The following is a 14,651-nucleotide window of genomic DNA, read 5'->3' as shown; positions in this document are numbered from 1 at the left end:
AATTGACTAGAATAAGCATTTCTCTGTTTTTGTCTCCTTTGTCCTGCAGACGCCCCTTCCCCCCCGGCGACCGCGTAACGTTTAACGGGCGAGATTGTCTTTGCCAGGCTTGTGCCGCGCAGCCGATGTCACCGGGGCCGAGAGAGCTGTCCGCGTCCAGTGAGTGCCCGTTCCATGCCTTCTAATGCCATGCTATTAATATTATTCTATTATTATTCTATTATTATTATTATTATTAATTTTATCATTATTATTACTAATATTACTAAAATTACTATTTAATATTACGAGAATTATTATCCATATTATTGAACGTATTAATATTATTAGCATTGTAATTACTATTATTAATTTGGAACCCTTCTTATGTACTTATTTTTACTGTCAATATTATTATTCTAATCATTGTAATTATTATTAGCATTATTATTATTAATTGGGAACGCCTCTCGAGGACTCAGAAGTCTGTTCCTTCCCTGTACATTGTTCTAGCAGAATCAGCGCAGTTACAATGTATGGAGTTCTGCGGCGTTACAGTAACTCGCGACGCGTGTACAGAACATACATCTGACTTCGCTGTTTGTTACTTTGTATTAATCGAATATTCCTCTAATCGAGCTTTTTATATATTTCTGGTTTAATTCTATACTAAAACGATAAGAGTTTAACCTGCAAAAAAAACAAAGAAAACGAGTCGCGTGAAATCAAGGGGAATTTTATGGGACATTAAACGTCTTTCCAAGGGCTTGGCGTAGGAGATGAGACATACGTGACACATAGAACACGTGATACATGTGATATGCTACACATAGGACACGTGATACATGTGATATGCTACACATAGGACACGTGATACATGTGATATGCTACACATAGGACACGTGATACATGTGATATGCTACACATAGGACACGTGATACATGTGATAAGCTACACATAGGACACGTGATACATGTGATATGCTACACATAGGACACGTGATACATGTGATATGCTACACATAGGACACGTGATACATGTGATATGCTACACATAGGACACGTGATACATGTGATATGCTACACATAGAACACGTGATACATGTGATATGCTACACATAGGACACGTGGCACATGACAGGAGGGCGTGTGCCAAACGCTGCAGTTCCCGAAATCCAGACGCACGAGGGCCATGTCTGCTAAACGCGTCGCCAAGCTGTCAGACGCTTATAGTTGTGTTTATCCACATGATACGTTTGAATGAGTTATTTCCATACTTCCCAACAATTCTGGATCTTGCAGTACAGTCCTGATTTTTGAACGCTGTCCAGGGTAGTGGCCCCCACTGAGGGGGGATCTTAAGCCAGTTGGGGGAATCCTCTCTCACCTGAGGGCCCCAGGGAGCTGTTGCACGGGGCCCCCACACAGCCTTTCAGGGGTACCCTGTCCAAGAGAAGGTTGTGAGGGTGAACAGGAATATTTTATTAAGAGAGTGGTAGAGAAGTGGAACAACGTCCCAGCAGAAGTGGTAGAGGCCGATCTGGCCTTTAGTAGACCTTAAAAACCTCCCCTAAATTTATATTTATTATTTATTCCAGAATTAGCCCCAGGAAAACATTTATTCCGGAAGATTTAGCAGTTTTTTTCAGCGTCCGTTACTTGGCCCGAGGTTTGTCTTTCTTCCTGGGATTAGATGGGGCTTTTGCGATGTTATTTATAGTTGTTTAGACTTGTTTTTTTGGACGGACGCCCCCACCAGTCTTGCTCCCCCCCACCTGTCTTGCTCCCCCCCACGTGTCTCGCCCCCCCTCACACTTCTCGCCCCCCCCTCACGTGTCTCGCCCCCCAGGCACACCTATTGTCTGCTGCCTCCCTAAACTAGTCTCAGTCGGGACTCATATCAGAGATTCACCAGAAGCTGCCGCCCCCCCGCCCCGCGGCCTCCGACTTGCAGTGATTTTTTGGATAAGTCGCATGTGTTAAGCACTGAGTATACCTGCAGGGGACGCCGGCTCGTGAACTATTTACTCCTCACCTTCTCATCTGATAGCAAATTCACGTTTAGAACCGAATCTAGAACATCGTATTATTCAAAGAGTGCGTTAGTTTTGGGATTAAGGTGAGAGTGAGAATTAATTAAGGAGAACGGAACAAGACGGACTCCCGATTGGATGGCCAGAGATTTAGATAGAATAGAAGGAGTTTTCCTTTAATGAAAGGGTGGTAGATAAGTGTAACAGCCTCCCAGCAGAAGTGGTAGAGGGTAATACAGTGGGGGTATTAGACATGCATGGGATAGACATACGGCTCCTGTATCTAAGACGAGACCGACGACTGATTAAGGTTTGAGTCTTCACAGCAGGAGAAACGGGAGACTAGACGGGGGCCGGATGGGGCCGGGAAATTCTGGGTTTTTATTTAATAACAAATGATGTCGAAATTATCGAACCAGAAAATGTCAAACACATTTTTTTCCTGTATTTTCCAAAATTCCTATTTCTGACATTTTTCTCACAGCATCCAAATTTTTAGAAATGTTTGTTCTGATTTTTGCCCCGAGCAGCCCGGTCCCCTCAAAACCCCCCTCAAAACCCCGCCCCCTCAAAACCCCGCTCCGTCCCCCGAGGGCCCCGCTCGGTCCGTAGCTCCGCGTGCTGCTTGCGCAAGCAGAAGATTTGCTGGACTGTCAGCCGCCTGGACCTGCGCGGTTAGGATGGAGTTTGTTAAATAATCAGCGTTTCAGGGGCCGGGGAAAAAAAACTGCTTGAAAATCTGGGTTTCACCTGAAATCATTAACCAGCTGGCATGTCTGGAAATCCAAAGGCAGCCGGGGCGGAAAAACATCAAGGGATCCTGCCTTTCCAATTAAAGTAGTGGTTGGGGTGCTCGGAGTCACTGCTGCCGTCAGCTGAGGACGCTTTGTAGCAGAAAACAGAACGTTCTATAAGTTTCATAAAAAGCCGATCCGCTGAATCAGTAATAATTCTACAAAACAAAGCAGATTCCGCTAAAAGCCCCGAAAGGCAATTAATCCCCTCCCGGGCCGGTGCTGAGTAATGAAAAACATCTATCGGGGGCCGAGCGGACAGCGTGCTCCGGGACAGACATATGATTGAAATGCTGATGAATGTTTAACCCTTTGCTGGCCACCAACACGGCACTCTATGTCCGAGTATTAAGCTCAAATACTTTTGGTAATAGCTGCCAACTGCCCAGATTTTCAGAGAACAGTCCCTGGTGGGAAGGGCCCTTTTTTCTTCGGGGGAAGCCAGGGGCCACTAACACCAGCACCACCAAACACCCCCGAGGTTTCATTCCTGGCGGCTTTTCTCGGACCCCCGCTTGGCGCCTGCTTTTTTTGTCCGGCCCTTTAAGCGGCAAGAGCTTGAGGGAGGAATAGCTTCGGGGCCCCTCTGGTAAGTCTCGCGGGGCCCCTATGGTAAGTCTCGCGGGGCCCCTATGGTAAGTCTCGCGGGGCCCCTGTATAACCTCTATACTGATAGGGATGTAAGAATTGCCTCAATGGGTTTTATATAAAGACTCCAAAATTGCGGAGTTATTGATCCCCCCCCCAAAAAAAATAATATCCCATGGAAACCGAAAACATGGCAGCTGCGGTATCCGTGGGCAACGCCGTCTCATTAAATGCCAGGGGTCCGGGGTATCTGCGGGATTTGTCGCTAAGCCCTCTTAGAAAGCTCATTTTCTGTTAACATATGGAGGGGATTTATATATTTAACCCTTTGCAAGGAGGGGTGAGAGACGCAGAGAAGTCCGTCGTCAGCCCGCCGCTGATCAAAGGGTTAAATCCGCTTAATTGTGAACATTTTGCATTATTTGTAAAAAGCTGCAGGAATTTTTCTTTTTTTTTGTTAAATTCCTTTTCCTCCCCAAATTTAGGAAGACGCGTAGAAAAAAAAACCTTGCGTGACGTAACCTTTTGTTTCCATTTGAAGAAGAGACCCCCGAGGTCCCGAAAGCTTATGGAATTTTACATCTTTTTTTCTGTCGACCCAATAAAAAATGATCAACTTTTTCCTGTACGATTTAACCATTTAGGTTTTGGGGCCGAACGGACGGGTTAAAACTTTCCATTTTTAGGTTTTTACGTCTTAAAATCAGAAGAAACTTTTAAACCCTAATCCCCGCCCCAGAGTACCCTTTCCAGCCACGGGAGCCCCTGCGATCCACGGGCCGGGCCACGGGCCATGCGTTCCACAGCTTCACAGCCCTCACCGTACCGAACATCTCTCATGATGAAGCCGCAGCTCCTCCGAGCTTTAAAAACGGCCTTTAGATAAAGTTTTAGAAACGGAAATTTAATAAAATTATTTCTTTTCGGAGATTATTAGTAGATTTTCATAGTGGGATTTACTGATTTTAATTCCCGACCTCTGAGTGCAGTTTTTTTTTGCTTTTAAAACCCAGAACTTGCCGGCAGATCGGCCCCGGCGGCCCCCGTCTAGTCCCCGTTTCTCCTGCTGTAACGACTCAAACCTTAATCAGCCGTTGGTCTCGTCTTAGATTCAGGAGCCGTATGTCTATCCCATGCATGTTTAATACCCTCACTGCATTACCCTCTACCACCTCTGCTGGGAGGCTGTTCCACTTATCTACCCCCTCTCAGTAAAGTTAAAATGTGAAGCTCCTTTGTCTCCCAGCGATGATGTATTAAGACAGGGGCGTCCAACCTGCGGCCCTCCAGCTGCTGCAGGACTACATCTCCCATAATGCTCTTTCACCTAAGTGGTTGATAGAGGAGTATGGGAGATGTAGTTCTGCAACATCTGGAGGGCCGCAGGTTGGACAGCCCTGTATTAAGAGTTGTAGGGTTCGTAGGCAGTAATACCGAGCTTTGTTTGTCCGTCGCTTGCGCTCCGTCTCTCCAGATGTATTAACTCTTTCAGCAGATTATTTTAAAGCAGAACCTCCGCGGGTAACAGGCCGCTGGTTGTATTGAATAATGTCGTGTAAAGTGTTTTTTTTCTCCATATCCTTATTTTTGTTTTCTGGATCTTCCGGCCCCCCGGGACGGGAGAAGAAACGTCGTTTTCAGCGAGAATCCTGCTATTTTCTGTAATTTCATAGCGCGATGTAACAGTAAAGAGAAAGGTCTGAAGAGGCAGTTCCACTATTCTGCGTAACCACATAGGAGCCCCTAATCCAGATTTTCTTCTTTTACTGGAATTTCTGTTTTAAATGTTACATTCTGCCGTATATAATAAATAAATATATATTAAAAACCCATCGTAACCTCCTGTTCTGGGGATCTGCCTGATTATTCCTCCCCATTAAGTTCTTTTTCCCCTATTGTCTGGTTGCTGATTGCTGCTGATTGGCTGCAGGGAAGGCACTTAATTGATGAGCTAATGCTGGCTCTGCCACAGGCTGCCACTGGTCACAATGTTCCTAACACAATTACACTGATTGACAAACGGTAGAAAGCAGATTTCACGGATATTCTTATTGCCGGAATCCGCTCCTAATCCGCGCCGTTTCAGATTATTCGGAGAAATCTATCCCATCACTTACTTTTATTAAACTTTGCAAACAAAGGATTACCCGGGAATCCGGTCCCCGCGCGAGTAATCGTTGAGCGTTCATTTCATTAATCTGCGGCCGGAGCGTTTTGCAATCTATTTAGTGTTGTTTTGGCCGCTGAAATCAAATCGCCGGCTCTCGTCAGCTTTATTGTCGTCTGCTGTAAGCCGCTGGAAATATTACCCGGAAATAAACATGAACTGTACAGCACTGCGCAATATGACGGCGATATATAAAACAATAAATAATAATAACTGATATGACGAGCAGCCGACAGCGAGTATCCGGCTTCTGCCTCCCAGGAGATCAGATGGAAATTATAACGGCATTAATAATAATTTCACAAAAAATACTTATTTTATATTATTCAACAATAAAACCTAAACAATCGCATCCCTTATTCATAAAATGTGCATGAAATTCACCGGATTCTGGGTTTTTATAAAATGTCTCATTCCGCTCACATGTGGAATACCGGCGCCATCTAGTGGAGAGTTTTCTGTTTGCACCCTTTATACGAAGGGTAACTGCTAGGAATTATTAATTGATTTGCCGGATATGGCGCCATCATATTCCACGGCGCTGTACAATAAAAATCAACGCCCCCAGATAACAGCATGGATAGAAACAAACGGCGAGACGGGCCCTGCTCAAAGAGCTTACAATCTAGAAGGAGGTGAGGTGTGTTGCAAGAGGTTAAAATGCAGATGACATTGTTTTTATTTATATAGCGCCAGCAGATTCCGTAGCGGTGTATGTTTGAGGTAGACTGGTGATTAAATCAATGATATTATTGAGGTATTATTGCCAGCTGCCAAGGAGCATGACTCTCATTAAGCTCATCCAGGCAGAAGGATATTCTTAGCCAGCAGACATTGGATCAAAAGATACATAAGATCTAATTTATGAACAAAAGTGAGTGAATTCAACTAACAGCCTGCCGAGTCCTCACTCACCCCCACCCTAAAAAAAGCTGTTATTCGAAGATGCTGATAATAATCCGCCTATCAACAGAGAATGGATTCTTTCATTTAGAAACCTAGAACCTGCTGGCAGATCGGCCCTACCACTTCTGCTGGGAGGCTGTTCCACTTACCAACCATTTTTTCATTCTTTTTTTTTATATCCAGGGATTGTCTTTTTTATTTACGAAATGAGAACATTATTAAACCGTTCTGTTATACCCAAGATTGCTCAAGGTAGCCCAAAGTTCCTTAGTTTAGCTGATAAATCAGAGCGTTTCTCTTTAAGTCTCGTAGTTTATCGCTCTCTGCTCCTGGTCCTTGGATCCAATCTGATTTAAAGTCAGGAATCAGGAGTGAGGCCGCCCCGAGCGCCCAGACCCGGCCGTTCCTGCTGCCTCCGGTTTGTGCCGGATCTGCAGAACTTCCTAATTCCACCGATCCGTGCAGAGGGGCTCGAGGAGGACGGTAAAGGTTCTGTCCCACTGGGATGGAGCGATCGGCTGCCAGGAGGGGTACCCAGGGCTCATTATAATAATATTATCGTTAGATTTAAAAATGTTTATTTCCGCAATAACCACAATAATCCGCAATAACATATTTCCCTGCAGACTAGTCAGGAACTCGAGATATTTTGATATTAGCTGCTTTTTGTAAAGATTCATTATTATGATATTTTTTAATGTGGGCTTTTAATATGTTATAGTTATGCTTGTGGATGCTAATTGGAAGTAATAAGGGCAGTAGATTAGTGGAACAGCCTCCCAGCAGAAGTGGTAGAGGGTAATACAGTGAGGGGATTAAACATGCATGGGATAGACATACGGCTCCTGAATCTAAGACGAGACAAACGACTGATTAAGGTTTGAGTCTTTACAGCAGGAGAAACGGGTGACTAGAGGGGGGCCGTCGGGGGCCGATGTGCAGGCGGGTTCTGGGTTCTTATTTAATAAACAATGATGTTTTGGGCTCTTCTAGTTAAATGGTTCCTCCGGGATTCCCGTGTGTCGCGTTTGAACGTTTGAGGGATGAGATGCGTTTTGTTTTCTGCGTGGTTTCCGGTCAGGAGTTTCTCGGTGCGCTGCAGTAAGATCCGACCTTGCTACGTCCTTCTCACCGGATACGCTGAATTTGGTTGGGTAACAAAGGCTTAAAAAGCAGCCAATCATCAGAGTCGGGCCAGGTGCATGCTGGGAATGTTACTCCAGAAGCTGTTACTTAAAAATATTTATGATTTATGAGCCATTAATACAGATTTAACCCATTCTCATCTTCTCTCGATTAACGTTTTTTTCATCCTCGAAATTCCATGTATTTTTGTTTTTTTTCTCTGTTATTGCTTCTCGCTGCCAGAACAAATCAGTAGAGGATCCCGAGCACGATGATGATGATGATGATGTAGGGTTGGCCGGGTTATATATATATATATGTATGTATAGTGGACATTGTATTAACCCTTGCTTGTGCTTTCAGGTTGTGCCGGCTGCGGACGGGACATTAAGAACGGCCAGGCGTTACTCGCACTCGACAAGCAGTGGCACTTGGGGTGTTTCAAATGCAAAGCCTGCGGGAAAGTCCTGACCGGCGAATACATCAGCAAGTAAGCCTCAGAAACCACGCGCTCTCCGTGTGACCCCAAAACCTCGGCACCCGCGGGGCGTCCGCTTCATTCATGCGAAGAAATAACTCCGGTGCAGCAGCCGCGGGCGCGATCTCCAAAAATTCCCTTTAATTCTTTACCTTTTAACTCACTGATCCGGTACCAGGTTCAACACCTCGGAGGTCTCTTCTTCACATGGGATAGCAAACTAAGGACCGAGAAGACATGGTGTGGACATTGATCTCAAATACATTTGAAGATGGGACCTCCGAGTTCTTGTTCTGGGAAAAGTGTAACGGAAACCCCTTTTCTCTGAGACCGACGCCGTAAAATATATTCTAGGTGAATGGTGCTGGTCAGCTGTCAGTAGAGGGGTAACGATGATTGGCAGCTGTCAGTTTAAGGGAGAGGGTTAAGTTGGTTTCCAAGGTGATTGCTCTGTGTTTAAAATGTTACATTAGAACTGCTCTCTCAAAAAACACAGCGACAGGGGCCAAGTAAACTGCTTCCAGTCCTTTAATAGATACAGTCTTCCTCTGATAATGTATATTATAATGTATAGCATTACACAGTTACCCCCCTCTATTAATAATGCCGCACTTATATATGATTGGTGGGCATGTGATCGCCCCGGAAGATGGTGAATATAATATTAATATTAATTAATTCTTCTTCTCCAGGGACGGGTCGCCGTACTGCGAAAAAGATTACCAGCTACTGTTTGGGGTGAAGTGCGAGGCCTGCCACGAATTCATCACCGGGAAGGTCCTGGAGGTAGGTCCCAGCGCTGTATATATATATATATATACCCCCGGCACTGTATACAGTAACAACCCCCCGTCACTGTATACAGTAATATAACCCCCAGCGCTGTATACACTAATATAACCCCCAGCGCTGTATACAGTAATATAACCCCCAGCGCTGTATACAGTAATATAACCCCCAGCGCTGTATACAGTAATATAACCCCCAGCGCTGTATACAGTAATATAACCCCCAGCGCTGTATACAGTAATACCCCCCCAGCGCTGTATACAGTAATATAACCCCCAGCACTGTATACAGTAATATAACCCCCCAGCGCTGTATACAGTAATATAACCCCCAATACTGTATACAGTAATATAACCCCCAGCGCTATATACAGTAATATAACCCCTGCGCTGTATACAGTAATATAACCCCCAGCGCTGTATACAGTAATATAACCCCAGCGCTGTATACAGTAATATAATCCTCAGCGCTGTATACAGTAATATAACCCCCCAGCGCTGTATACAGTAATATAACCCCCCAGTGCTGTATACAGTAATATAACCCCCCAGCGCTGTATACAGTAATATAACCCCCAGCACTGTATACAGTAATATAACCCCCCATGCTGTATACAGTAATATAACCCCCAGCGCTGTATACAGTAATATAACCCCCAGCGCTGTATACAGTAATATAACCCCCAGCACTGTATACAGTAATATAACCCCCAGCGCTGAATGCGGTGATACAGAATGAAGCCCTCTACAATTGGCCACGAGGGGGCAGTAATCATCAATAAAGTACATGAATCAGCCCCTCTACCCCCGATTTACAAACCTTTGCATGGTTTTTCACTTAATTCTTTAAGCTGCATGGTATGGAATCATTAGATGGACGATACAATTATAAAACATACGAAAATTCCAAAGTTTGGAGTCACTTAAAAATGTCCTTGTTTTTGAAAGAAAAGCATTTTGTCCATTAAAATAACATGAAATAGAATCAGAAATTCCAGCGCAGGCGGGGTTTATGTTGGAAATGACTATTTTTAATCTGTTCATGTCCCCCCCATCACTCCTGGGTTCCAATGGCCCTTTATCACTCCCATCACTCCTGTGTTCCAATGGCCCTTTATCACTCCCATCACTCCTGTGTCCCAATGGCCCTTTATCACTCCCATCACTCCTGTGTTCCAATGGCCCTTTATCACTCCCATCACTCCTGTGTTCCAATGGCCCTTTATCACTCCCATCACTCCTGTGTTCCAATGGCACGTTGTGTTCGCTGATCCAAGTTTAAGTTTAAAAGGATAATTGATGGTTAGAATTAGAAACCCTTTTTGTAATTATGTTACGGCCAGAAATGTATTTGTTTTCTATGAAAACAGCTGAGTGACCCCAAACTTTTGAACGGTCTTGTGTATGTGTATATAGTGTGTGTATATAGTGTGTATACATTGTATTTATTATTAGAATTATTTGAACTCCTTTATCTCCTGTTTTTTTCTGTTCTATTTAGCTGTAATTACGTGTTTATTATTATTATTATTATTGGTATAATTATTGTTATTATTATTGTTATTATTATTGTTGTTATTATTGTTGTTGTTATTATTGTATATTTATAAACATATATGTGCATGCAGTCGTATGATTGTTTCCGTGCGCTCTGTATGTATATACTGTATGTTTATAAGGATGTATATCTGTGTATATAGTTAAATAAGATGTTGTCAGGGAAACCGAGGTCACAATCCTTCCAGGGGCCCCTCGCAGAGCGGAGACGAGAAATAGTTGAAAATCAGCCACTTCCTGCTGGCGGAGATCGGGGGGGGGGCTTTTCTCACGGGGTGTTATTTTCTTCACTGGTAATAACCCCAATTATACGGTGACCGGGTGTATAAATGCCGGGGGCCGGTTACTAAATCACCTGGAGAGTGTGAGTGCTGCGCGTCGAGTGCATCGAGGGGTTAAATACCTAGTTTCTCTAAGTGCCCCAATTGCCCTGAAGACCTCCACAAAGCGGCGCCAGACGCTCCTTGTGGGGTATTTAAAGCCTGAAGGATGAGACTTGCGGGTGGCAGGACTGGGCTTAGAGAATATCTCGAGATAATTATCTCTCACATTATGGAAGTACGGAGCTGCTGGTAGACGTGGAACAGGATCGGGGGTCTCGCTATTATCTCCAGTAATATAGGCAGTCAGCCTTAACCCGCCGCAGCTCGCCGTGACGAACCCTCTTGGCTTCACCAGCCGTTATCACATCGGGGTTTGTGTTCCCCACTCATAACGGGGATGCGGTGTGTGACCCCACCACCTATAGTGTGGTAGATAAATGGAACAGCTTCCCAGCAGAGGTGGTAGAGGGTAATGCAGTGAGAGTATTAAACATGCATGGGATAGACATCCGGCTCCTGAATCTAAGACGAGACCAACGACTGATTAAGGTTTGAGTCGTTACAGTGAAATGGATGACTAGACGGGGGCCGGATGGGGCCGATCTGCCGACAGGTTCTATGTTTCCACAGCCGGTCCATCTTTAGTGCTTCTCACTTGGACCAGTAATAATTCCCCGAGGTAAAAATAACTCCTGTGACTCCCGTACGTCGCCGGAGGGTAATAACGGGAGGTCAGTTATTATCTACATGCGTGTTTCAGGCACAGTACACAGAATTTTCGTCATGGAGCTGCTGGAATTTTCACGTTGTTACATTGTAGCCGTTGGGGAGACAGAGGGGTGCGCGGGGCCCCCGTCACCCCCACATATTCACCCATCTGTGCAACAACCGGCAACCAAATGCCCTTCCCAGAAATAATTCTTCAATCACCATATTTCTACATCATTCACCTGGTGTGACACACCCCTCTCTACCTGGGACTGGTGTGACACACCCCTCTCTACCTGGGACCAGTGTGCCACACCCCCTCTCTACCTGGGACCAGTGGGCCACACCCCTGTGTACCTGGGACTGGCGTGACACACCCCTCTCTACCTGGGACTGGCGTGACACACCCCTCTCTACCTGGGACTGGCGTGACACACCCCTCTCTACCTGGGACTGATGTGACACACCCCTCTCTACCTGGGACTGGCGTGACACACCCCTCTCTACCTGGGACTGATGTGACACACCCCTCTCTACCTGGGACCAGTGGGCCACACCCCTCTCTACCTGGGATCCGTGTATCACGCTCCTCTCTAATTGGGTCCATTGTGTCACATCTCTCTGTACCTGGGAGCCCATGCCACGCACCTCTGCACCTGAGACCAACCTTTCACATCCTTCTACCTAGGACCCTCACCCCCTCTCTACCTGGGACGGACATATAACACCCCCGGATCTATGTGTGGCCCCCCTCTGCACCCGGGACCGGTGTGTCGCACTCTTCCCCTCTCTCCTCTCTACCTGCTGTTGTCACGCCCCTCTCCACCTGGCCTGTCACAGTGCTTCTCTCCTCCCCGTCCATCCCAGACTCTGCTGGAACGCGTTTCCCGAGCGGGCGGGATGTTTTTTGCTTCCCTGGCTGGCTGCTGATCTCTGTTGTTTGCGTCGTGCGAGCGAACGCCGGATCCCTCTCTCTCTGCAGAGATCTCTCGTTATGTAACAGAAGAGTCTATGAAAAGCGTCGTCGTCCCCGCGGAGCGGCAGAGCAGCGCGGCTGCTGCCTCCGGAATCATCTCTCACATACAGCAGCGGATCGAAAGCCCAGAGCCGCCCGCGGGACGCCGGCCGGGGGTGAGTGTCGCTCCGATTATACTCTGTGCTGCGCCCTTCCACCCGCCGCATGCCCCGGGGTTCAAATCCCAGGCGATTCGGAAAATGAATTCATTTAGTAAACAGATTTATTTAACAATTTAATGGGGAGATTCATCGACATAGAAACCTACAACCTGCCGGTAGATCGGCCCCATCCGGCCCCCGTCTAGTTGCCGTTTCTCCTGCTGTAACGACTCAAACCTTAATCAGTCGTTGGTCTCGTCTTAGATTCAGGAGCTGTATGTCTATCCCATGCATGTTTAATCCCCTCACTGTATTACCCTCTACCACTTCTGCTGGGAGGCTGTTCCACTTATCTATAACCATCCTTCAGACTCTTTCTTGTACATGTGACCCTGGAATAAACGATCCAGAATCAAATAACACAATCTCTCCTGGTAGGAATCTATTCCCCGTGTAGAATTGTAGCACATTAATTACAGGTACATGCACCCCACGGGGTTAATCCAGCCTGCGAAGGGTTTACTGAATTCCAGGATTTATTAAGAAGGGGAGAACTTTTATTTTTTAAAATAAGGATTTCTTTGATTTATACCCCAAAGTCTTACGCCCCCCCATCTCTGTAAATGTTTAATGCATCATATTAATTAGATCAGGAAAGGGGCATTCATCGCTGAATTGTGGATCTGAGGAGTTTTGGGGGATTTTTTGAGTATTTGGCTGTTTGATTCATTTAGCTTTTTGTGGGATATTCTATCTTTTAACCCCTTGCATCCCTGCTGTTTTGAGGCTGAAAAACCCGTTCTTGACACCTCTTTTCTTTTTCTTGTTGTTTGTTGTTAATGCGCTGACATCGGCTTCTCTGGGAGTCGCGTTCCGCCTCAGGGCCGCCGTTAGCGAGAGATGATGGGGGTCTCGGTGATCTCTGGGGGTCTCACTTACCTGATCACAAAAATCTCTTCCACATATACGGAGAGAGTGGTAGATAAGTGGAACAGCCCTGTTACTGTAACCCCCCCCCAGCGCTGTATACAGTAATATAACCCCCAGCGCTGTATACAGTAATATAACCCCCCCAGCGCTGTATACAGTAATATAACCCCCAGCGCTGTATACAGTAATATACCCCCAGCGCTGTATACAGTAATATAACCCCCAGCGCTGTATACAGTAATATAACCCCTGCGCTGTATACAGTAATATAACCCCCAGCGCTGTATACAGTAATATAACCCCCAGCGCTGTATACAGTAATATAACCCCCAGCACTGTATACAGTAATATAACCCCCAGCGCTGTATACAATAATATAACCCCCAGCGCTGTATACAGTAATATATCCCCAGCGCTGTATACAGTAATATAACCCCAGCACTGTATACAGTAATATAACCCCCAGTGCTGTATACAGTAATATAACCCCCAGCGCTGTATACAGTAATATAACCCCCAGCGCTGTATACAGTAATATAACCCCCAGCACTGTATACAGTAATATAACCCCCAGCGCTGTATACAATAATATAACCCCCCAGCACTGAATACAGTAATATAACCCCCCAGCACTGTATACAGTAATATAACCCCCAGCGCTGTATACAGTAATATAACCCCCCAGCACTGTATACAGTAATATAACCCCCCAGCACTGTATACAGTAATATAACCCCCCAGCGCTGTATACAGTAATATAACCCCCAGCACTGTATACAGTAATATAACCCCCAGCGCTGTATACAGTAATATAACCCCCAGCGCTGTATACAGTAATATAACCCCCAGCACTGTATACAGTAATATAACCCCCCAGCACTGTATACAGTAATATAACCCCCCAGCACTGTATACAGTAATATAACCCCCAGCGCTGTATACAGTAATATAACCCCCCCGCGCTGTATACAGTAATATAACCCCCAGCGCTGTATACAGTAATATAACCCCCAGCACTGTATACAGTAATATAACCCCCAGCGCTGTATACAGTAATATAACCCCCCAGCGCTGCATACAGTAATATAACCCCCCCAGCGCTGTATACAGTAATATAACCCCCCAGCACTGTATACAGTAATATAACCCCCCCGCACTGT

The 14,651-nt window shown here is 45.7% G+C and overlaps 1 protein-coding gene across 1 annotated transcript in view; it reads left to right on the top strand.

Annotated features, from left to right (window-relative positions):
- Positions 1 to 14,651, top strand: part of ABLIM1 (actin binding LIM protein 1) — a 73,336-nt gene that overhangs the window by 26,253 nt on the left and 32,432 nt on the right. The window contains exons 4-6 of the mRNA XM_053451227.1: positions 50 to 159; positions 7,955 to 8,081; positions 8,762 to 8,855. Coding sequence (XP_053307202.1) covers positions 50 to 159; positions 7,955 to 8,081; positions 8,762 to 8,855 — 331 coding nt within the window. The remainder of the gene's footprint in view (positions 1 to 49; positions 160 to 7,954; positions 8,082 to 8,761; positions 8,856 to 14,651) is intronic.

Source organism: Spea bombifrons, chromosome 11 (assembly GCF_027358695.1).
Source record: "Spea bombifrons isolate aSpeBom1 chromosome 11, aSpeBom1.2.pri, whole genome shotgun sequence".
Lineage (NCBI taxonomy): Eukaryota > Metazoa > Chordata > Amphibia > Anura > Pelobatidae > Spea > Spea bombifrons.
The sequence above is the reverse complement of the archived record's forward strand: the minus strand, read 5'-3'. Positions and strand labels throughout refer to the sequence as shown.